Source organism: Lissotriton vulgaris, unplaced genomic scaffold, assembly GCF_964263255.1.
Source record: "Lissotriton vulgaris unplaced genomic scaffold, aLisVul1.2 SCAFFOLD_640, whole genome shotgun sequence".
Classification (NCBI taxonomy): Eukaryota; Metazoa; Chordata; class Amphibia; order Caudata; family Salamandridae; genus Lissotriton; species Lissotriton vulgaris.
The window spans coordinates 119,521-142,667 of NW_028243475.1; the positions used below are offsets into that span (position 1 = coordinate 119,521).

Sequence of the window (23,147 nt, forward strand, 5' to 3'; positions counted from 1 at the left end):
GAAATCAGTGTCTGAATCAAAGTATACAAACCCAAGACTAACCAATTTTCTGCCTCTGCGGTCTACCACACTTCTGCAAACATCAAAGCAACAAAAACTCACAGCCACAATAAGCAAAAACTATTATAACTGAAAATAAAAATAAATAAACCATAATGGGGTCATACTGTGCACAGCCGGTGTTGCTGCTCTAGGCCAACAACCAGTGTCTGCAAAGTGGCCTTCTAAGGATACATAGTGATTATTGTCATGGAGCTAACAGCTATACAACACTAAGAACACACTAGGATCTTGGTACTAAATGGCGTTTTAAATAATGTTTTCAAATATGACATTCATTTAGCCTCAGCATCCATTAACCGTGACTTGGTAAATTAAACATTATTGGGACCAGAAATCAACTATTGAACAATATTATACACCTAGCATATGTACTCCCAGTTATCCACATACAAAGGAGTCCTATCCTGACCAACAGATCCCTTTAAATCCACTCAGCACTGACCCCACCATTGCCATCCTTCTTGCCAAATACATTTTTTCAGCTCCAGTCAAGTGATGAAATCATATGTACAGGAAGAATGCTGCACCACCGAGGGCATACGTGCACCACAATGTAGAGCGGATTAATTCTAAACCAACTTTCAAGAGCACTCCTGATCAAAGAGCAGAGTTGATGGAATCTTCTGTCAGACCGCGGATCTGGATGGGTGTCAATTCTAATTAACCGCATCGCTGCTGCGGCGATTTTTGCGCTGTGCGGCTTTTTTCATAAAACCGCGTTACATGACGAGCTCAGCTCATCATCAGCACACGCCACCCGTGGCTGATGACGAGCTGAGCTGTTCATCAGCAGCGAAGGGGTTAAGGCAGTTATAATGCTGATTGCAAAGCTTATGTCACCATAGACGGGTAGCGTGAGGTTGTCAGGATAAACAAGATTAAGAGAAGACTAATGAACTTGGGCACTGGACCAGCAAGTTATTGTAGGGGTGCAGTGTCATGGGCATCACAAATCTGATAGGAGTATGTATAAGTGGGATGTGAATGAATGAAATGAAAATTATATTTGTATAGCACATAGACTACTCTGAGGCCTCGCAGCGCTGGTGATGTTAAATTGCTATCCAGGTCTGATGTAGGAAACCGTTTAAGAAAATGTTGAAAGTCTTGCAGGAAAATGGAAAATGTTATAGACCTGATGAGCAGAGTATACAGCAGAGGTATTGGCAGTTGGAGACCTACAGAGCATTGGCTGTAAGAAGGAGCTCATATTTATGTATTTAGTGTCTGGAAAACCATAAGGGTACAGCAGGAAGGATTCGGGAAGTACCTGAAAAGGACAAATATTCTTTTTAGTACTTGTTTAAAGAAACATTTTCTGTTGAGGAAAAGACAGTACAATAAATAGTCTATTTTTTTCACGAGCTATGGGATGCTGACGAGAGAGAGGACTGGAATATACTGTGTGCCAACGGTAGGAAAATACGTGGATTTTGGAAATACATATGGGAAAATGTGGTAATATACTTGAGAAAATCAATGGAATTTAGTAAAACATCTCAATGGAAAGCAAAGAGATGGGTGATGAGTCAAAGAGGATCCAAGGTATTTGAGTACTGAATGCTTCCTACAAAATGGAGTCCAGAACCATGATGAAAGCCTGTCTTGCGTTATGAGATCGAGGGAAAGGGTCACATAAAGTAATAAAAAAAGTTTGATGATTTTATTTGATAACTTGAACCAAATTTGTTAATTTGTTTGCAAAGGGTGATAGTAGTATTAAGAAAGTCAATAGGAATGGAACGACGCAAGCGGTTTGCATTACAATATGTCTGCAGCCAATGGTGTTGGGGAACAGTAGTAACAGCATGAAGGCAACATGTGGCAAGAAGAAGAATGAGGCAGGAAGATGTGAAGGAATTGGGAATTCAAGTTCTAACCAGGGAACTGTGGAACACAAACACAAAATGGAGATGTCAAACATGTATGTACATATTGGTTGCAAGGTTATTTATGAATTTTTCTGGTATCAAGCTAAAGAACATGTTTCTGTTTTTGTACACTCTTAACTAATTATGTCACAGACTTGCTTGCACACACAAATAAACAGGAAACTTCAAATCAATTCTACATTTTTAAACAGTATAATTAGATGTCAGAATATGCCATGTTTGAGAATTTTTTTCGGGAATCAAGACCTATTGACAAGGAACAACTGTGTACCATTAAGATAGTTGTACAAGCAAAATGGTAACTTGTGGAGCTCTTTGTGGCCTTATCAGCAAGCCCATCTCTGTCTATGGCTATTTGTTGAAGTTCTGAATTCAGAATGTAACCAGAAAATTAGCGAAATTAGCGGGGGCAGTTCACTTTTGTTTTACTGTTATGTGGTACATTTTTACTCCATTGCAAACTCCTGTACTAGGAGGTACAAGTGGCAATAATAAGCTATGTCTCTTAACTTGGTGCAATTGCACTCTTGAAGGGTTTGGAACAGTCGAGGTTCTTTAACATATAAGATAAAGCTCAGAACTTGGTGCACGGCAACTAATGAGTATCCCTGGATATATGCATACTATGAGTGGGTTTCCTGCTGCTCCAATTCTTGTTGGAACTGGGTGCACAGCAGTAACAGCCTCAGCAACTCAGAGCCAATTACCCTTTATAAAATGTTTCCAGAGTAACTACATGTCATCATAATTTCCCCTATTACAGGTCTCCATATCTTTCACAAAGGAAACAATGAAACTCAGCCCAGCTTCAGTAGCTCAAAGCTTGGTGCATGCCAGTTTGGCTGTGAAAATTCAGTGCAAATGGACGTACAATAGATGTTCCCAACCAAATTCATGGCAGTGCACAGCCTAATAAAAGGATCTATAAAGAAAGGTCACAACCTAATGCTTGGGTGTATAAAGGATACGCTATAACCTAATACAGCTGTGCCCAGCTATAGCCTTCCATGGAACTAACATCTGGATTGCATGAATAATTATCCACTTCCAAAGGTACGGACGTACTTCTGAGATCACAGCCAATGCAGGGTTTAAGACTAATAATTCACAGTCTGACGCACATGTGTATGACAGAATAGTTGAAAGTCTAATACAGGAGCATACATCTGATAATTAAGTGCTTCAAGCAAGGGTGTAGGATTGATTATTCACAGTCCAATGCAGGGACCTATGATGGCCCACAGCTTAAAGCAGTGGTGTCCAGCTACAGCTGTTCAGTACCCTATACAAAGGCACACAACCAAGTGTTGTTTCTCCATTGTGGAAGAGCCTGTTGTGGAATTGAAAAACAAAATTCAGTCAAGAAGTAAGAATAACCTTCTGATAAGCACAAACTATAGACCAAGGGGACTACCTTGACTGAGAGGACATCAACAAGATGCTCTGACCCTGATTTAGTACTTGTTCTCAGTCTGTGCTCATCTCTCCAAGTACGCTGCACTGATGTCTGTAAGCATTCTATCCCAGGTTTTACAAATTTGCTCATCTATGCTCAAAGGCAGACCTGTATTGCATCATGTTCAAACCAATGAGGAGGGTGACATGGTAGCTTGCAACCAAAACAAGAAGCCTAAACGTCCAAAGTACAGGAAACTGCACAAACCTTTTTTAGACTAAAGCTCTAGGGCATGTGATCCCTGTCTTGGGGAAATCAGTGCTTTCTTGTTGACAATCACAAGACCAAGTACTCTGAAGCTATGGTAGGTAAGAACAGAGAAATGATCAGAGTAGAAAGAAACCGAATACTGTCCTGGTCCCACTTGTGCTTTTAATGTGTGCGGGAACAGAGGCACGTTTGATGGCTTGGCCAGATGTTAACATTGAAACTTTAGAGTTACAATCAAACTGAGAAAGATTCAGCACCTAGAGCGGATACAGTGTACTGTGGAAGCAGAGCATTACATATCCTGCGGGACAAAGGGACCAAAGCAAAATTCCCTCATTTCTGAATATCGGGTTGTGCTGTATTCGGAGAAAAACAGATCAACTCAAAACAATTAAATACAAGAGATAATGCTCGACTGCTTGAGCAACTTATCAGTGTTTTACAGTGCAGAAAAATATAAATATGCTAAGTGCATTGGATAATATCTGCATGGTTGCAATGCCAATTAAGTTAGTCTTTGAATGCTTAAATTAGAGCTCCAGACTTTTTCCACCTCTACAAGCATCCAGTGTAATGTAAAATGGGGCATGATTTGGTCAGCTGTGACACAAATATATAAATCCATCATACGTGCAAGCAGTACTTCGAGCAAACTCTTAGTCCACTCAGCATGTGACTGACCTTGTCTTTGGTTTTTACTCTGCAAGTAAAGCCAAACCCATTTGTGCTGCTGGAATGCCACAGGAGCTGCTTGAAAGCTTTTAGCAGTTGACTAGTAAGTCATACCATAAAGTAATAAAGGGCTACTTGTGCTTTAAAAAGTTGTGTATGTGCCATACACAGAAGAGAAAAGAATACATGGATAAGGCATAGAATTATAGTCACCCATTTGAGTGGCAAAAGTAAAAATGTCTGCACCACTCAAGTTCCCAAAAAAGTACTTAAAATACTACTTGAGACAAATTGAGATCCAGGGCAACAGTTCTTTTTGATTTGCAGAATAGCATATCAGATATTTTTCTGGAAGTGTGAAGTATACTGTTTATGTCACAGTAAGTGATGTCTTACTACAGGAATCAGCTTTTCAGGAAAGAGCATCCTGTACAGCTGGACTGTTATATGCTTTTTTGCATAACATGGACATGACCTGGGCGGCAAAGTTGATGACAAGTGAGGATATGGACTCTAAAGTTAATGTTTCATATGTAAATCAACTGAGAAATAATTTATAATGTGTAACAACAAGATTATGATTTGTAAACAGATGGAATTTAGCAATCCTGTCTGTTTCAGAGTTACAATTTATAATGTAAAAAGGATGCGGGTATAGGGCAAGTAACACTGCAGACTTTATGAAGAATATGTCTCCATGAAAACGAAGACGCTGAATTACAATACTTTACAACATCATCTTCAAAATTTCCTATGTGACTCTTATTTATCAGTTTTGACTCTCACCGTGTCAGGAAGAGGAGAGGAGAGTGTCTATAAGGTGCATTGGAGAGAAAAACAATACATTAAAACTGTCACATATCGATCAGATCAACAGAAATAGTAATCCCCTTTAAAGATACAAAGGGGCTTCAAACAATATTGGCTCACACCATCCAATATTCACTGCACCCTCTGCATCACTGATGTTTGAAAGAACAAGTCTTTTCTACAGATCAACAGCAGCATTTAAAGCTTAATTGGGAACAATTTGCAATGATCCAATGATAACGGGTTACTGGAGAACACTTTTTAGCCCTCCTTCTCCAAACTTGACCTAATTTGGACCAGAAATAATCTGCAGCAGTGATGAGATATGATTTGTTATGAAAACTAGATTCCAGTATTCTCTGGATTTATTAAAGGTATATAATGTATTGCTGTTTAGCTCAACCCAGAACTTAAAAGAAATGCCTCCAGTATTGCATCGAAGTTTACAAACAGAAGTACAATTTCCAGAAGCCTTACACACCAAAAACTGAGCTGTACAGTTTATCCGCCTCTATTGAAGGCTGACACGCAAAAAATATGTCCCCTATACGTTCACTCCCAGTTTCCCCAAATAATGCAGACATATGACATACAATGTGATGTACATTCCTAAAGAAGCCCCTTAACGAAGCTTGTGTCCAGGTGAACTATCAGCATCCGTAGAAAAGACATCTCCTTGCGTGTGTTTTCAAAGATGATCCTGGGCTCATCTGACTGGCACCGGAGGCAGTTAGGCGCCATCACCATAGCTAGATTGTTTACATCCATCTTGGTTGTGCCCACATTGGCCGGTTGTGCAAAAATCTGCCCAATGAGAGAGAGGAAGAGGATAAGTTAGAAGGGAGTCGAAGTCAAGGAAAACATTGAAGCAAAAGGAAATCGAAATTTTCCTGTTCCAAGCCCAAGAAACTTTCATTAACAAGTCTCTGTCACCACATTAGCTAATCAAACAACACCTCCGGGATCATTTCTCAATACTTTTGCATTTACACAACAATTAAAATAAAGCTCCTCCAGTCCTTGGAGTGTTTCCATTTTTGGAGGCAGTTTGTTCCAAGCAGACAGTCAAAGGGGTGATCACCATGGTGTGTACCCAGACAGTGGCTTACAGCAGAAAATATGGTATAATAGCAGTAGGGCAGTACAAAGACTGGATGAACATGGTGGATTGACTCACAGGACCTGAGGTGGGTTTGCCAAAAGGCTACTACCTAATATCAAGTACACTAGTCCCTTCTCAGATAAGAGTTCTGGAATGTCGTCGGAATGCATTTGCAACTTAAACTGAAAGAGTACTGATTGACAGGACTTGACAAACACCAAAGCTGAAAAGAAAAGGATAAAATAGGCAAGACACAGGATAAAGCACGAGAGAGCTGTAAAAGATGACCTTCGCCTTCATTAGAAAACTTTTTGTTTTGTTGCACTGAGTTAACGTCAGACCAGGAGTCGTAAAGGAGATGGACATACACACACAAAGTGTTTGAAGCACACTGCAAGTGTGACACAGTTACAAAAATAGCAAAAACGAGGACGCAATAATTGCATGATGATTTGAATAACATAGTATGTGTATTTCAGGAAATTATATGCCTGAATCCCTATGCGCACGCACTGTTAGTGGTTTATGCCCCATCACAATTATCAGTGTAAACAGAAACGCTTTGAACAGTTTCACAAAACAAAATTTTCATTTCTTTTATCTTTTTTAAATATTCCATGTATTTACAGAATTTTGCAATTCAAAAACTATGTTAGATCATTAACACAGAAACACATTATTCAATGATTCTTGTGGATTCCACTTGACTCTTGTGTAACCCTGTGCATTTCGGGACACTGGTCCCTTCCTCAGGGGCCTCTATATCAAATAACATAAGTTATTTAGTTAACCCCACACCCTAACCGAGGAATCAATTACAGCTCATCAAGTAATGCCTTATTGAGTTTACTTATATGGTGGTTCATATGTATTCACCAACATCATGCTTGTCCCATCAGTGATCATCTATGGTATACCAACATCTTCCAAGAGCTTACCAGTTGCCATTTCAAAATAACTTGTTGTGTGAAACATTAAACCAGTATCACCCTCAATGAATAATCTCTGCTGCAAATTACTCACAATCTAAGTGGAATCGTCAATAGCTTCCATCATAACTAGACATTGTCCAAATCTTCCTAAAAGAGGACACAGTTCTTAATACAAAAAGTACACCAGAATTGTGTACCTTACATCCCACTTTTCATCGATCCATACCTGAAACTCAAAAGGGATTCCTACGAACCACTAGTTGCAGTCTGCTTGTTCTCTGTTCAACCTCCAACCAAAAACAGAAAACAAATATCCATTTACCGGCCTCTATGCCAACACTAGTTCTATTCCTAACCTCTCTTCTCTTGGTGCCTACCAGGTACTCCTGTACGTCAAGCCACTCTAGTGGTTCTCTGTTTGTGATGAGTAACCGCTTCTTCACACCAACCCGCCAACTTAGATCGTCCAATCAAGCCCTCGCCGCAGTCCCGCGCATCCGAAAATCCACCATGGGTGGCAGATCCTTCTCCTTCCTGGCAGCCAAGACTTGGAACTCACTCCCCACTCACCTCCGCCTTACTCAAAACCACACCTCCTTCAGAAAAGATCTCAAAACCTGGCTATTCGACAAAAACTGAACCCCCCTTCCCCAAGCGCCTTGAGACCCTCTGGGTGAGTAGTGCGCTATACAAATCCCTGAACTTGAACTTGAACTTCTTTTCAACAGACACCCTTCTGTCTGTTGAAATTTTCAATCCTAACATCAAGGAATGCTATACTGGTCTTGCTCACAGTTTGAGTGAGTTTCGTCCTGTCATTTTTGTTATTTAGGCCGTAATATTTTCAATAAGATTATTTTCCGTGTTCCGCCATATCAGAAAAATTTCTGAAATATATTGGCAATAAAATGCTAAAATTGTCGCTCCATAAGCTCTATGCCCGTTTGCGCTTCCTACATTGCTGTGGCAGTGGTCTCTGGAGCGCAGAGCCCTGCTCCTTTGGAGCGGTGGCCTTAAGGGAAATGCTGACAGGACACTTTATTGGCTAGGAATGTACCCCTTTTATTTTGGTTCCTAAAGCAGCTGCATACAGTGAAACGAGGTTGTATCTAATAAATGTAATGTTATGCATGTATGTGTTAAATGAGCCTAGAGGTGAGGGTGGTTGTTGGGTCTTGTTCCCTTTGTTTCCCTAAAATTCAATTGTGAATAGATGTATAGTAGCAGTACTATTGGATTAGATGTCTGATTAATGCATGTTGCGTTGCCTCCAAAGGCGAAGTACGATGGTGTAATATTTGGCTTGGTTTCCTTGCAGATTTGCGCCCTATTTTGTCACAATTCGGTAGGGGGCGGTGCTCTGTCTAATTATGTACTGTAATGCTTTTCTTCAATAAAAGATGTTTTTTTAAAAAAATTGTCGCTCCTTGCGTTGTCTGATAAGATGTGGTCCTGTTCGAACTTAGCCATTAAGATGTTTGCATAAACAGGTGCCCTCCCTTCCCAAATACCCATGTTAGTGCCACTGATTTGGAAGAAAAAATCCTCTTGCCATTTAAAGTAACTTGGTGCCAAGCTGGAGCCATTGGGACTCAATGCCTTTACAATTAAATACCCAACTAACCTATCGAAAAATGCATCTAAACGCCTCAAACACTGAATTCTTAAATTGTATCCAGAAACCTTAATCTCTGATGCCTTCCCCTGTTTTAAAAAGGGTTCTATAATCAGTGATCTCATCTTCTACTCGAAAAGAAGAACTAAATGGAGGAAAGCATTCCACTCACTACTCATGATCACTGCTTCCCAAAAATGTGCACACCGACTAAGGCTCTTGATAGTCCCCTCGTCCATTTCCAAAGTGATGCTACCATCACATGTATAACAATGGGATAATCCTCACCCAAGCTGCTGACCGTCATCTAGGTATTTTTGAGGAAACTTTTCTCATCATCAAGAAATCCATAACTAACAGGGATCTAGACACTGCAAATAGGTGGTTTAGCCCCTCATTCCTCTCTCAGCTCCCTCAAGTGATCTCGTTACATAGTCCCTCCCACCTTTTCACTCCTCTCTGCAACACCTACTCGTACAACCCTTGCATTTCTAAAGTAATCAGCTTAGGAGTCCTCCCACGCTCCCTGACAAGCCTTGTTATCTCTCTAACTCAAACTCCCCTCCTCTGGATCTCCCAGGCCAGCATCACCCTAACTCTGCTATCAGATCTCCCTCCCCGCATACAGGCTCCCGGATACAGTCTTTGTCGTCTGATCATCACCTCTTCCCCGCTTCTTGCCTAGCTAATATCTCTTGGGATCTTCAACAGCTTCCTATCATCACCTAAGAATCGGGTAAGGAATTTTTGGCTCACAGGTCGTTAGGGAAGAACAGACATAATCAATTACCAGCTACTAACTACTACACCAAGCTGTCATCTCCCCTTTCAGTGAAGGGATTATCTCCCTGTGCGGCGTTTCCCCACCCAAAGTTGCAGAACCACTCCTTGCCTGGATGCTGCCTCCAAACCTTGTAGATTTAAGATCTCCTTAACAGATAGTGAAATTCATTCCCTCCTTCTTACATACAATTCCACTCATACAGCCAATCTGGATAAACAGGACTATATTCAGTCTATTTCCCCAAACCCTCATAGAAGCCCCAGACACAACCCTAATACTATAAACACTGTCAACCTCAAGCAAGTTCTCATCACTCAGTCTACCTCATCCGACTTAACTTTCCACTTGAATTGCATGGTTATCAATTGTAGATCTGCTGTGAAACACGCCGCAGACATCGCTGATCTCATCTTGGCACAGGAATTTGACCTTCTAATACTTACGGAAACCTGGCTAAAGGAGTCTCCTGGTCCGGTCCTTGACATCCTAGTCCCTCTTAGCCATAACATCATTAAACTTGACAGATCGGTACAACCTGGTGGAGGGATCACCTGTACGTATCTGAATAGTCTTATTGTGAAAGAGTCACACACTGCTACTCTCCCCTCTTGCAAATACATATGCATAGACATCACAAGCAAGCACAGGCCTCTATGCACCTTGCACACATTCTACCATTAGCCGGGTGATAACTTCCCTTTTGTGGAACAAATTATGGAAACCATCTCTCCAATGTGGATCATCACTGTACCCAAATCTTCCTCAGAGACTGCAATCTTCACTGGAATCACGTTAATGACCCTGCAGTGAATAGCCTCAAAACTTTCCTAGTTGACCTTAACATGATTCAAATCTGTGACAGTCCCACTCATATCTTGGGCTCAATCCTGGACCTATTCATCTCTAAACCCACCTGCATTCAACTTGATTCGATTGTCCCATGTGACTGGACTGATCATCACTACAGATCCCTCTGCATTATGGAACCTTGAACTATGATAAAATCTCAACCTAAGAAACCTGTGGATTGGAAACAATCCATCCGAAATGCAAACCTGAATGAAATGATATCCCTTGGCTACATGACCCTGCCTCCACCTATTCACATGTCTGAGGTACATGACCTCCTTGAGCATTACAACAACTCCATACTGAACATTCTAGATGCTATTGTTCCTTTGCCACTAAAATGAAGGTCCACCAAAGACTCCAAACCTTGGTTCAACGATATCTTAAATACAAACAGACGCAATCTGAGACTTGCTGAACCTCTTGAACACCTTATGCTCCTGAGATCTAGGAGGAGCACTAACAATAAACATATTAGAAGTGCGAAAGCAAACTTCTTCAGAAGTCAACTAGATAAAGCCACGAACAGGCCAAAAAAGCTTTTTGAATTAATTAAACTCCAATCCAACAATCTTCCCATTCTTTCCCCAACAGCTTCCGTTACGCAGCCAAATTGTGATGATTTTGCTGACTTCTTCCTCGAAAAGATGGATACGATTGAAACTGACCTCCAGACAATGAGGAACCAACTGACAGACACATCCCCTATCTAACCCTCATCCCCGCCCGCCCCTCGGACCCCCCCTGCTCCATGGCTCACACCCCAAAACAGCGCCTCCTGGAGCCAATTCACACCCTTTGACGAAATCTCTACATGTTTGTGGGGTCCACCACAGATAGCGACCACAATCCTTTAGAGCTCTCCCTGGTATCGCCCTGGGTCAGGTACATGAATCAAACCCACCCCATTGTTACGACTAGGGAGATATGCCCAACTAATAATAGACGGCTCAATTGGGCCCGGGTATCCCTTGACGCAGAGAAACTCAAAGTAATCAAATTTAATATGCTAGACAGTATCACCAAGTTATCTAGATTTAAACAGGGAAAGCTTGGTGAGGTTACGACTTGTCACAGCCACATTTTAAGTCTGTTGGCCACTCTCTTTAAAGAACCACTACGCACCCAGGACACTAGTAGAAAGACCAGGTCACAGTTTGCCTGTTTCAACCAGGAGTGTAGGAGCCTTAGATTAGCTGTCGCCATTAGGGCAAGCAATGTGGCAGAGCTGAGAGAAGTAAAGAATGCTTAGAAGGCAGCTCAGGTTAGAACAAAGATGGAATGGGAGGAGAACTGCTGGTCGCTAATTAACGAGGCCTGCAGTAGGAAAGACTCCAAGCATTTTTGGCTTCTAGTTACCAAGGGGGATGCCAACAGGTCCCTGCCACCGACTAACAGCCTCATAACCAAAATATTGTAGCCTGTACTCTTGACCACACTCACTCATGCTCTACTGATTTCTTCACAGGATCTGAAGTCAGGGCCAGCATTAACTCTGTCGTAAAGGCCAAGGCCGCTGGACCTGATGGCATTCCAGGTGATGTTTTAATTAACGACATTGAGAATTGGACAACCTACATCCTGGCACTAGCTAATGGCATTGCAGTGGGTGCCCCAATTCCACCTTCTTGAAAGGGAGCCAAGTTGATCTCAGTCTATAAGAAGGGTGACCGATCGTCACCTTCCAACTACAGGCCTATCAGTCTGATAGACTGTGTTCAAAAAGTGTTCACTCGTGCACTCCTTAGGAAAATACAGGCCTGGACCAGGGATCTTAGTCTCTTGTCCCCCTTCCAAGTTGGGTTCAGGCAAAAAACTAGTACTATTGACCAGGTTTTTCGCTTCCTCTTACTGATATGGAAGACGGTGGTCATAGGCAAGAGAAGCCTTTACGTTGCTTTCATTGATCTTAGGTCTGCCTTTGACCAAGGCATAAGCTCTGGTGTGCTCTAAAAGAGATGGGCCTCCCTCCTTATGTCTTCTCAATAGTTATTCGCCTCCATGAGACTAACTACGTAAAAGTTTGCTAGGGTAGTCAAGGACAGCTAACAGACCCAATTAAGGTTAATAACGGGGTCCGACTGGGCTGTGTACTCGCCCCTACACTGTTATCGCTTTTTGTTAACGGCGTCGTCCAGTACCTCTCTGAGATCCCCACAGACGCTCCCACTTTGGGGGTACCAAAGTGGTAACACTTCTATTTGCCGATGAAACGCAGCTGGTGTCCAAAACCCCTAGAGGGCTTCAGTTACTCCTGGATCGCTTTGAGGCCTTCTGTACCATGCTTGGCTTGGAGATCAATGCCTCGAAAACAAAACTTAATATTGAACCCCCACAAAACATTTAATGGCAAGCTCACACTGAGTGGGGTACCCCTGGAGAGAGTAAATAGCTTGGAGTATCTGGGGATCACCCTCTTTGATGACCAGTCATAGAACCCCATATAGTGAAGCAGACTCTCCAACACAGGCAGATTACCGGGGCCCTGATCAAGGAGCACAGGACATCCTCCAGCAGAACTGTAGCAGCCCCGCTTTACATCTACGACTGCAAGGCAGTGGGCTCAGCACTATATGGTGCTGAACAGTGGGGGTTTGAAAACCTGGACGGCTTCTTGACTACCGAGAACAAATTCCTGAGAGCTTTGGTTTCACTTCCACAGAGCACTCTCAGGCTGGACATGGGCAGAACTTCCATCATCGAGAAGGCAAAGCTACGCCCCTTATGTTCTGGCTGTGCCTTAGGACTACTCCTGGATTGCTCCCATATGCTGTTGCCCTACCTATGGTAATTGCCTCGATCGCTCAAACAAAATTGGTTGGTTTTATAAACTGAAATCCCTGCTTACTGCAATAGTGCTAGAGGGATGTGGGACACTAGGGTTCCTGCACTTCTCCCTAGCAGGGACCTAATTAATAAACAGTACTGGAATTGGGTGGCCCAGTCTTCTCTTACTTATCAGCGCTGGGGGCGTCGCACATCTGACTTTCTGGAGTTCAAACTGACAAGTGAATTTCAGCAATATCTAGAGGGCATAACGGTCCTGCAGGAGAGGAAGCTCCATATGCAATTCATATTTGGTTCCATCCCGGTGAAGTCTCTCACAGCCTCTTGGCGAAAGTCTGCTACTTCATCTCTTTTTTTCCTGGATGTCCCTCAATTGCTGAGTCGATAGGCCACATACTTTTTGTTTGTCCACTCTATCGGTCCCCGAGATCTACATGGTTAGCCACTCTTTGCAAGCGCCTTGGTACCTGTTGCCACTGAGAAGCACTACGCATCGTAAAATCTGACACTAGTTTGCTGATAGTTTGAGCAGTTGCTATGTTTCTCAGTAAGATGTGGGCTATCAGAAGATCCCGACTGAAAATATAAATGACTATTTCCTTTTTTACTGAATTTTATTACTTTTAAAGTTTTTTTGTTTTTTTTAAGTTTGATTTTTACATGTTATACAGTTAATGTGCAGTAGACATTTATAATTTGTCACAACCATTGTGGCACTTCTACTACTGAGACAACATGGCGGGCCATGCTGCTGACCGTTGTTCGATACAGGTTCTTGTTGCCTCAGCTTTAGGTGCTCCAAAAGATTACTATTTTAACTTTTTAATTATTGTCTAGTCCCATCCTCTACAGTTTATCCTTCACCAGAATTCTAACATATCATTGGTAGCACCTTATCTCTTCCTGTACTGTATGCATTTGCACTTTTATGGTCTGTGGACCGAAATATTGTTTATGATGATGAAATCTCTTTACTTAACATCCTTCCTATACTTAAACCCTCAAACCACTTCAGTGACCCGTTACTCCCCAGTTCCTTCAATGAAATTAAGAGGTCCAGAATTCCAATCAGGACCAGGATAGTAAATGCCTCCCTACAGTAAAGTGTGATTCCTGATTGTTTAAAATCTGGGCAGGTTACACCCATTCTTAAGAAAAACCACTGCGGAGCAAGAAGACCTTCACAACTTCCACCCAATCACTAACATTCCTACTCTATTGAAGCTGCTAGAGAAATGTTTCCATGTCCAATTATTTAACCACATTGATCAATTCCAGCTGCTAGATCAATTCCAATCGGGCTTTCGTCAGGGTCATGGCACTGAAACAACCATTTCCCACATATTGGATGATGCGCTAAAAATGCTGGATCGGAACGAAACTTGCCTTCTAATCCTCCTTGACCTCTCTTCAGCTTTTGATACGGTCAAACATGACAACCTCCTGGACTTGCTGGAATGCAGGATGGTTCTTTCAGGATCAGTGTTAAACTGGTTTGCCTCATTTCGCAAAGATTTAAAGTCAATCACTCCCGCTCCAACACTGCTCCAATCACTTTGGGGGTCCCACAAGGGTCCTCGCTCTAACCCACACTCTTCAACCTGTTCATGGAGCCCTTAACGCAAATACTCAAATCATACAATATGCTTTACCACATGTATACTGATGATACCCAATTGTACCTGAATATCTCCTCCCCAGAAGATATCAATTCACTCAATTCAACCCTACTAAACCCAACACTGGCTGACTTCCACCCATCTCAAGCTAAACTCCATCAATACGGAATTCCTCCTTATCTCTCCTCCTAAACAGGCGCCCATTATCATTGAATACATGAAACAGCCTACGCCTCTCAACTGTATTTCACACATCATTGACTCTACCAAATCTCTTGGAATAATACTTGATAAGGCCCTGAAAATGCAGGAGCAAATCAGCTCTGCCACCAAGAGAGCAAACGTCCAAATGAGCATACAAAGAAATATAAAACCCTTCCTTCCTGTGGAAGACTTCAAGCCTGCTATTCAAGCTCTAGTCATCTCCAGATTGGAGTATGGGAGTGCAACTCTCTGTGGTCTTCTGAGCTACAAGTTGGCACCGCTTAGGGTCTCTTTGAATTCGGCTGCTAGGCTCATCACAGGATCCAAATAACCACATCACTCCAGATTTGAAATCTCTAAACTGGCTTCCATTTGAGGCTAGGATTCATCTTAAAATGACTTGCATGGCTCACAAAGCCCATCCCCTTAACACTCCTCTGTACTTCTTGGAGGGGTTCTAGCACTTAGCTGCTGAAACCGCAAACATTTTGAAGAAAGAAAACCTATAAACGAGCCTTCTATGGTATTGTCCCGAGAATCTGGAACGCATTGCCTCTGGAAACATAGACTGATTACCTCAAAGTCCTCTTTCAAAAAAGTGAAAGCAATATTCTCTGAACTTGTATTGTATTGTATTGTAAAAAATAGTCCACATATGTGCCCAAAGGTTCAAACAAAGAACCGCAAGCAGACACTATAGGTCAAAATAGAGGATCTGTGTAATTTTTATGAATTTTAGGCAACATATATAGACGTGGTTGCCTGGGAAAAGATGTTGTTAGGAATGCTCGAGTTTTTGTGTTGATCCATTCCATATCTGTTGCTTTCTCTAGGATTTTAGATAGAATGTCTCCAATCTCCTGGGTAGGGTCATGATCTAATCTCAAATAAGTAGATTTAGAGGCTGGTAAATTGAGCTTGGTTTTCTGTTTTTGGATGAAGGTTGAACAGAGAACAAGCGGACTGCAACAAGTTATTCGTGGCAATCAAGTTTGAGTTTCAGGTATGGGTATATGAAGAGTGGGATGTAAGGAACACAATTCCGGTGTACTTTTTGTATTATGAACTGTGTTATCTTTTAGGTAGATTTGGTGGATGACTGGTTATGATGGAAGCTATTGACGATTCCACTTAGATTGTGAGTAATTTGCATCAGAGATTATTCACTGAGGGTGATACTGGTTTAATGTTTCACACAACAAGTTATTTTGAAATGGCAACCGGTAAGCTCTTGGTATATGTTGGTATACCATAGATGATCACTGATGGGATACACATGACTTTGGTGAATACATATAAACCACCATAAAAAGTAAACTCAATAAGGCATCACTTGATTAGCTGTAATTGTTTCCTTGGTTGAGATGTTAGGTTTTGGTTAGCTAAATTATTTTTTGTATTTGATACAGATACCTCTGAGGAAGGGACCAATGTCATGAAATGCATAGGGGTACGCGAGAATCAAGTGGAATCCACAAGAATCATTAAATAATGCATCTCTGTATTAATGATCTAACATTGTTTTTGAATTGTGAAATTCTGTAAATACATAAAATATTTAAAAAAAATAAAAGAAATGAAAAATGTTGTTTTGTGAAGCTGTTCAAAGTGTTTGTACATACCCTGATAATTGTGATAGGTCATAAACCACTAACAGTGGGTATAGGGATTCAGGCATATTTTTTCATGAAATACACATACAATTTTCACAGAGGAATAGGCCCGACCCCAGGCCTGTGCAGCACGCTGAAACAAAAAAGGTTTTCTTGAAATAAAATTGATCAACAATAACCCAGGAGTACGCATCCCTGCTCATTTTTTAGATTTGAATAACATGCCGGTTTGTTTGACATAAACATAGACCATACATACTCTCACAAGTTCAGTAAGGCTTTCCATTTTTAGGTCGAAGGCCTAAAAGGCTGCGCTTGCGCAGTCTTAGGCCGGAGATTTAATGAGTCTGAGTAGCGCCGAAGGTCCCGCCTCCGTGCCCCATCTCTCCTTCATTGGCTGGCTTCCTAAACGGAGGCCAGCCATTGGAGGAGAGATCAGTCACTCCAATGTAGCCCCGTCCTTTTCGGATTTGGGGGCGTCATTTTTGATGTTCTTTAGACAGTGACGTTGTCCGTCACTCAGAACATCAAAACCACGCCCCCAATTCAGAAAAATTTCAGGAGCGCCGGCCGCCATTAAGCTGTTTGTTGTGCATGAGGTAGGTCGCATGCTCCCGCTGTCCTCGTTCCCGCCCCGAATCCGAAAGTCGTTGTGGCCGCCGTTTTGTTTTTGCCGTTTTATTTTTCTCTCCCCCCCCCCCCCGCGGCTCTCCCGTCCCCCGAGGCTCTCCCGTCCCCCGAGGCTCTCCCGTCCCCAGAGGCTCTCCCGTCCCCCGAGGCTCTCCCGTCCCCCGAGGCTCTCCCGAGGCTCTCCCGTCCCCCGAGGCTCTCCCGAGGCTCTCCCGTCCCGTCACGTTCAGCCATGGGGCCCTTCACAAATCAGATTGTTTTCATTGTGTTTCATTGTTTGTGGGGCTTGGGCACATGTACGATGCCTAATGGGTAATCGGCTAAGTACAAAAAAGGACCAACCTATGTCTGCAGGGTCTTAGGGTACCAGCCTTTTGTGTAAGACCTTTGGGCCCCTCACCTGGCAGTCCCTGTGTGGCGATCACCACAGAAGATTCGTGAGCCTCTGTTGGGTCCAGTAAGCCTTTTTTTGCATGAGCATCCACATAATTATCACTACCTGAAACCGTGTGTATGCGCGCATCTATGTGTTTGTGACTGCATGCTCCCATGTGCGTTTCTATTATTGCGTTAACCCGTATGTGTGTGGGTCTCAAGTCTTTGCATATGCGTGTGACTGTTTGCATCCATGTGGCGTTTGTGACTGCGTGAACCCATGAGTGTGCCTGCACGTCTTTGTATGTTTGTGACTGCGTGAACCCATGGTGTACGCCTCCTCGGACCTCGAGTATGCCTGTGCGTGTCTATGCCTTCTAGGCCCCAGCCCCTTGAAGCAGACGGAAGACAAAGACTCCTGCGCCTGCTTCGGCTCCGCCCCCATTTTGTCCGCGCGGCCTATTGTCCTTCTGCCTCTCGTGTTCCGCGGTGGATGAATCCCAGCGGCCCAGTGTTTGTACAGCGATAAGGAAAGAGGGGAGGGGCTTTATCCTAACCTTGGTGCTTGCGAGGAAAGAGGCAATGTGTGGCTAAGCAGCGAAGGGGGCCGAATATGCTAACGAGCCGTTTCCCTCCATTCCCTCTGCCCTACCCGCAGGCTCCCTCCGCCTCCAATGATAGATCTGGGCTGTAGTGTCGAGCGCAGCCGTGGGTTCTTGGCACACGGTCACACTCTCCGCAGAGCCGTGATTAAGAATTCCAGACTCACAGAGAACTATAAAATATTTCTGCCTTCTGTGCCCATGACCTTCCAAAGAGATCTGTACACCTAAGCACCATTCTAAAGGAGCACAGTACACGAAAAAATCACCAGGTGAGCGTACACGAAATAGCTCTAAGAGTACTGACCCCACTGAGCTCTGAACACCAGAGCGTCTATAGGGATCCGTGCACCCATGTATCTACAGGGCTCTGTGCGTCTAAAACACACACGCATATTTATAGGGCTTCTCAACCTGCAGGGCCCTGTACACGACCATGCAGCACCGGAAAACATGTACAAAACACACACACGTACATACATATCTAAAAGGCTGTCTACACCAACGCATCTATTGGGCTCTGTACACCAAAGTAACTACAATCCGCTGGTCGCCTGAACAAAGAAACAACTATAGAGCTCTGTACGCCTAGAATCTATAGGGATCTGCACACTTGAAACAATCATTCACAAATCTCAGTAAAAACACACACACACACACATCTGATAATGTACGCCGAAATATCTCTGGGGCACTATGCAAAAAATATCTATAGCGGTCTTGTCTTCTATGCCGTTTTATTTTTCTTTCCATGTTTTGTTTTTGCCGTTTTATTTTTCTTCCCCCCCCGCCCGAGGCTCTCCCGTCCCCCGAGGCTCTCCCGAGGCTCTCCCGAGGCTCTCCCGTCCCCCGAGGCTCTCCCGAGGCTCTCCCGTCCCCCGAGGCTCTCCCGTCCCCCGAGGCTCTCCCGTCCCCCGAGGCTCTCCCGAGGCTCTCCCGTCCCCCGAGGCTCCCCCGAGGCTCTCCCGTCCCCCGAGGCTCTCCCGTCCCCCGAGGCTCCCGTCCCCCGAGGCTCTCCCGTCCCCCAAGGCTCTCCCGTCCCCCCCCGCGAGTCTCTCCCCCCCCCCCCCCCGAGTCTCTCCCGTCCCCCCCCCCCGCGAGTCTCTCCCGTCCCCCGTCCCCCCGCGAGTCTCTCCCGTCCCCCCCCCCGCGAGTCTCTCCCGTCCCCCCCTTGGCTGGGAAGAGCTGACTCCATTGGGCTCTCTGATTGGGTGTTGCCCTGTAGCTCTTTTCTTTACAGGGTCACAGTGCTCCTTGAAGACGGTTTGAGAATATTCAGCAGGCAAGATATTGAGCAGTCTCGATGAACTTTAAAGTTTAAATCTGCCGCTGCTTTCAATGCATTTCTGTAATCTGTTTTCCTACCCTTCTTTCTGATCAAGTCTAGAACCATTTTTACCCTTTAGTGGCCTTAAGCTTCTATTCAGCGTTAGCATATACCTGTTATATTGTCTAATGCTTTCTTCTTCAGGACTCGTAATGTTTGTAGATAAAGGAAGAAAGGCAGTGGGAGATTAAGTGATTAAAGAAAGATCGCACAATTCGCCAAGTGGGTAAAGAAAATACACCAGGCGAAGGGCAGTTTGTTGGGGCAGAAACCAGTAACATGGCACCTAGACAACATATCTGCTAGTATTCTATGGCAAGAAGTGGCTTCACATTGCTGACATCTTCAACACTATAAGACTGTCAGAGCTCCTTAGAATGGAAACTGCTTCCTCTTTGAAAGCAGGCGGTAAAGTTGTGAGTGCAGAGTTGTGAGTGCGCAGAGTTGTGAGTGCGCAGAGTTGTGAGTGCGCAGAGTTGTGAGTGCGCAGAGTTGTGAGTGCGCAGAGTTGTGAGTGCGCAGAGTTGTGAGTGCGCAGAGTTGTGAGTGCAGGTGCAGAGTAGTGAGTGCTGTTGAGTGCAGAGTAGTGAGTGCTGTTGAGTGCAGAGTAGTGAGTGCTGTTGAGTGCAGAGTAGTGAGTGCTGTTGAGTGCAGAGTGCTGTGTATTGGCAATGTAAATGACAATGCCATTTATTTATGATTAAAAGAAATGTCATGAGCAATGCCAATAGCTCTACCTTTAATGATGCCGAGACCATTGCATTGTAAATGCTTGTTTAAGCCTTTGAGGGTGTCTAATGCATCAAATGGAAATTTTCCGACAAAGTGTTGTATACCCTGCGTATCAGCTGCCTAGACCTGTCCAAAGCACTTCAAGCACAAAACAAAATGTGTTGCATGGGACATGTGAAAACCTAGCAGCAGAGAAAGGCTTATCCATTATCTGAAGAAACTGTCTGTGCATCACCTCTTCACCCCTTCAGTTCAATTGTCCACTATGGTTACTCTAAACCTTTGTACATTCAGCCAATAAAGGTATACCGAAACTGCTCATTATAAGTTAAGTCTTAATACAATGCCACACAATTTCTGAAACGTAACTCTACCTGAAGGAAGTGTATGAGGTAACATAGCACCAGTCTGTTCAGCTCCGGCAGTAAGTGGACGACAGATACGGCAGCGTCTGGATTCTCATAGTTGCTGATGCACTGCTTGTAGAACTGCTGTGGGATCAGTGGCTCCTCCAGCTCCCGGTACCAGAGCTTGAGCAAGGACGCTACAAAACCATTGGGAGAAAGACAAACCTGGGTCAGCGCAAGAAGCCTGTTTGTAATTTTTCAGTTAGCCAATAGGAAGAACACCTCTGCCAACACCCAATTAAACTCATCCTAACACAGAAGAGGAGCTGAATGAGTAGTGCATGCTGTAGGAAGCTGGCTCTGTATATACTATACCAAAGAGAGGTATATAAAGTGTGCACGATGTCCAGTGGAACCCCAAAGGTAGGCAGAGGTAAAGTTAGATAGAACGTTACTCTCTATTTGTGTTAGTGTGGTTGAGCAGTAAGGCAGTGTCAGAGGACAGTGTTAAGCATTTGTTGTACACACTCAGTCAGCAAATGAATTCACACACTCAAAGACTGAATTTCAGACCAATTGTTTTTGTATAAAAATATTCTTTTAGTTATTTTATTTTTCTAGAACCAAGCAAGCCTGGCACAGGTAAGCAATAAGTACTTTACAGTAGTAATGCAATTGAAATACAGTTTGAATGATAATTATACATGCACTTAGGTTTGATTTACAGTATGGATACAGAGAAATGCAATACTTAGTAAATGCAGTACATAGACTTGAATAGGCTGCACTCTAGATGCACTCTAGTTACACCCTCAGCGGGGTGCTAAGTGCTGAGACCCACTGTTATCCAATGGGGGATAGGGGGCCTCCGGTTGGTGGCTGCTGACGAGCAGGCCACTTGGGTGTGGGAGCAATGCTCCTGGACTTGGGCAAATGGGGAAACAAAGTAGCACCAAAGGTGCACCTTCAGCGGTACTAGGGCAGACGGGTGCAGGGTGCTGTTTCGACGTCGGACGCCCTGTTGTTTTCAATGGAAAACCTCCGGTTTTCAAAGACACTGCAGGCTTGGTGACGAAGGTCTTCTGGGTGCGACCACCCCTTCGAGAGGTAAGTTGGGAAGTTAGGAGTTGGTTAGGCACCGTCGGTTTGGGCACACAAGGCCGTGGGCTGTCGGGTGCAGGGGTGCCTTTTGGTGTTGGATCTTCTTACTAGCTCCTGGTTGAGGTTAGGGGGGCCTTCTGGATTTAGACTGCAGGTGTTGGCTGGAGGCAGGTCAGGGGTCGCCGGGTCAGAATCGCCGGGGTGACCTCCTCGTGGTATTTGCCCAGTCGAGCTCGGGCCGTGGACAGCGGGTGTAGAGGGGTTCCCGCCAAGGCTAGAGGTTGCAGATGAACAAATCCGGTGTTCACGGGAGACAAAGTCTTTGTGGATGAAGGCATGCAGGTCTTTCGGGGCTTTCGAGGTTGCTGGCTGCAGGACATACCGGGATTTCGCAGGAGCAGGTTCGAAGTGGAGACAGGCTGGTAGGGCTGGGGCCAAGTCAGAGGGCGTCTTCCTCTTGTTAGCTGCTGCATGGCTGTTTGGTCCTTCATCTTCTTGTAGTTTCTTCTTGTCTGTGGAAGCAAGGTTCAGGGATGCCCCTAAATACTAGATTTAGTGGTGTTACAGGTAGGTCCAATGGGTCCCTTCCCTGGGGTGGTACACCCCCTATTATGCCACCCTCCAGTGGAAGGGGGGCATGAGCCTGTCCCTGGTTGGCTGAGTCCCCCCATCTTCAAGATGGCGTGGACTAAGGGTTGTGCTTCATCTCGCTTCCCCCACCTGAGGGGTGGAGTTGGCAGAGGTGGGCACACCTCTCTTCCTCACTTGTTTTTCTCGCCGGTTCTCCCTCCCAAAGTGGGGGTCGGAACCAGTGAGGACCAGTTGCTCAGAGCAGCAAGTGGCCTGGGGAAGCTCACAAAGGCGGCAAGCCTTTGAAGCTTCCCCCTTGTAAACCCTGCCAATCCTGGGATAGGAGGCTTGGCACCTTGTCCCAGGATGTGCATTGTTTTAGGCCCAAGAGAGCAGCAGGCTCTCAACCCAGGAGCCCAGAAACATGTCTGGTGGTGGCAGCTGAAAGTGGCCACGCAGCCTGGACACTAGCGGTAGTTTCGTTTTCAGGGGGCATCTCTAAGATGCCCTCTGTGTGCATTTTTCCTTAAATCCCACACTGGCATCAGTGTGGGTTTAATGTGTTGAGAAGTTGATTATCAAACTTCTCAGTTTTCAGTGTAGCCATTATGGTGCTGTGGAGTTCGTAATGGCAAACTCCAAGCATCATATATTCCTTATGGTAGCACTGCACTTACAGTGTCTAAGAATGGACTTAGACACTGTAGGGGTACAGGGCTCATGCACCTGTACCCTCACCACTGCTATAGTGCACCCAGCTAGAGGGGTGACTGACCTGTGCCAGGGAAGTGGGCTGTAGGCATGGTACACAGAGATGTGTGCCATGTTGACTCTTTACTTTGTTCTGCACCAAAA

The 23,147-nt window shown here is 44.3% G+C and overlaps 1 protein-coding gene across 1 annotated transcript in view; it reads right to left on the bottom strand.

The window, feature by feature from the left end:
* Positions 1–1,724: 1,724 nt before the first annotated feature.
* Positions 1,725–23,147, bottom strand: part of LOC147668335 (rho GTPase-activating protein 39-like) — a 57,447-nt gene continuing 36,024 nt past the window's right edge. Inside the window, exons 5-6 of the mRNA XM_086948587.1 lie at positions 20,649–20,818; positions 1,725–5,907 (exon numbers count right to left, since the gene is read on the bottom strand). Of these exons, the coding sequence (XP_086804713.1) occupies positions 5,713–5,907; positions 20,649–20,818 (365 nt within the window). The 3' untranslated portion in view covers positions 1,725–5,712. The remainder of the gene's footprint in view (positions 5,908–20,648; positions 20,819–23,147) is intronic.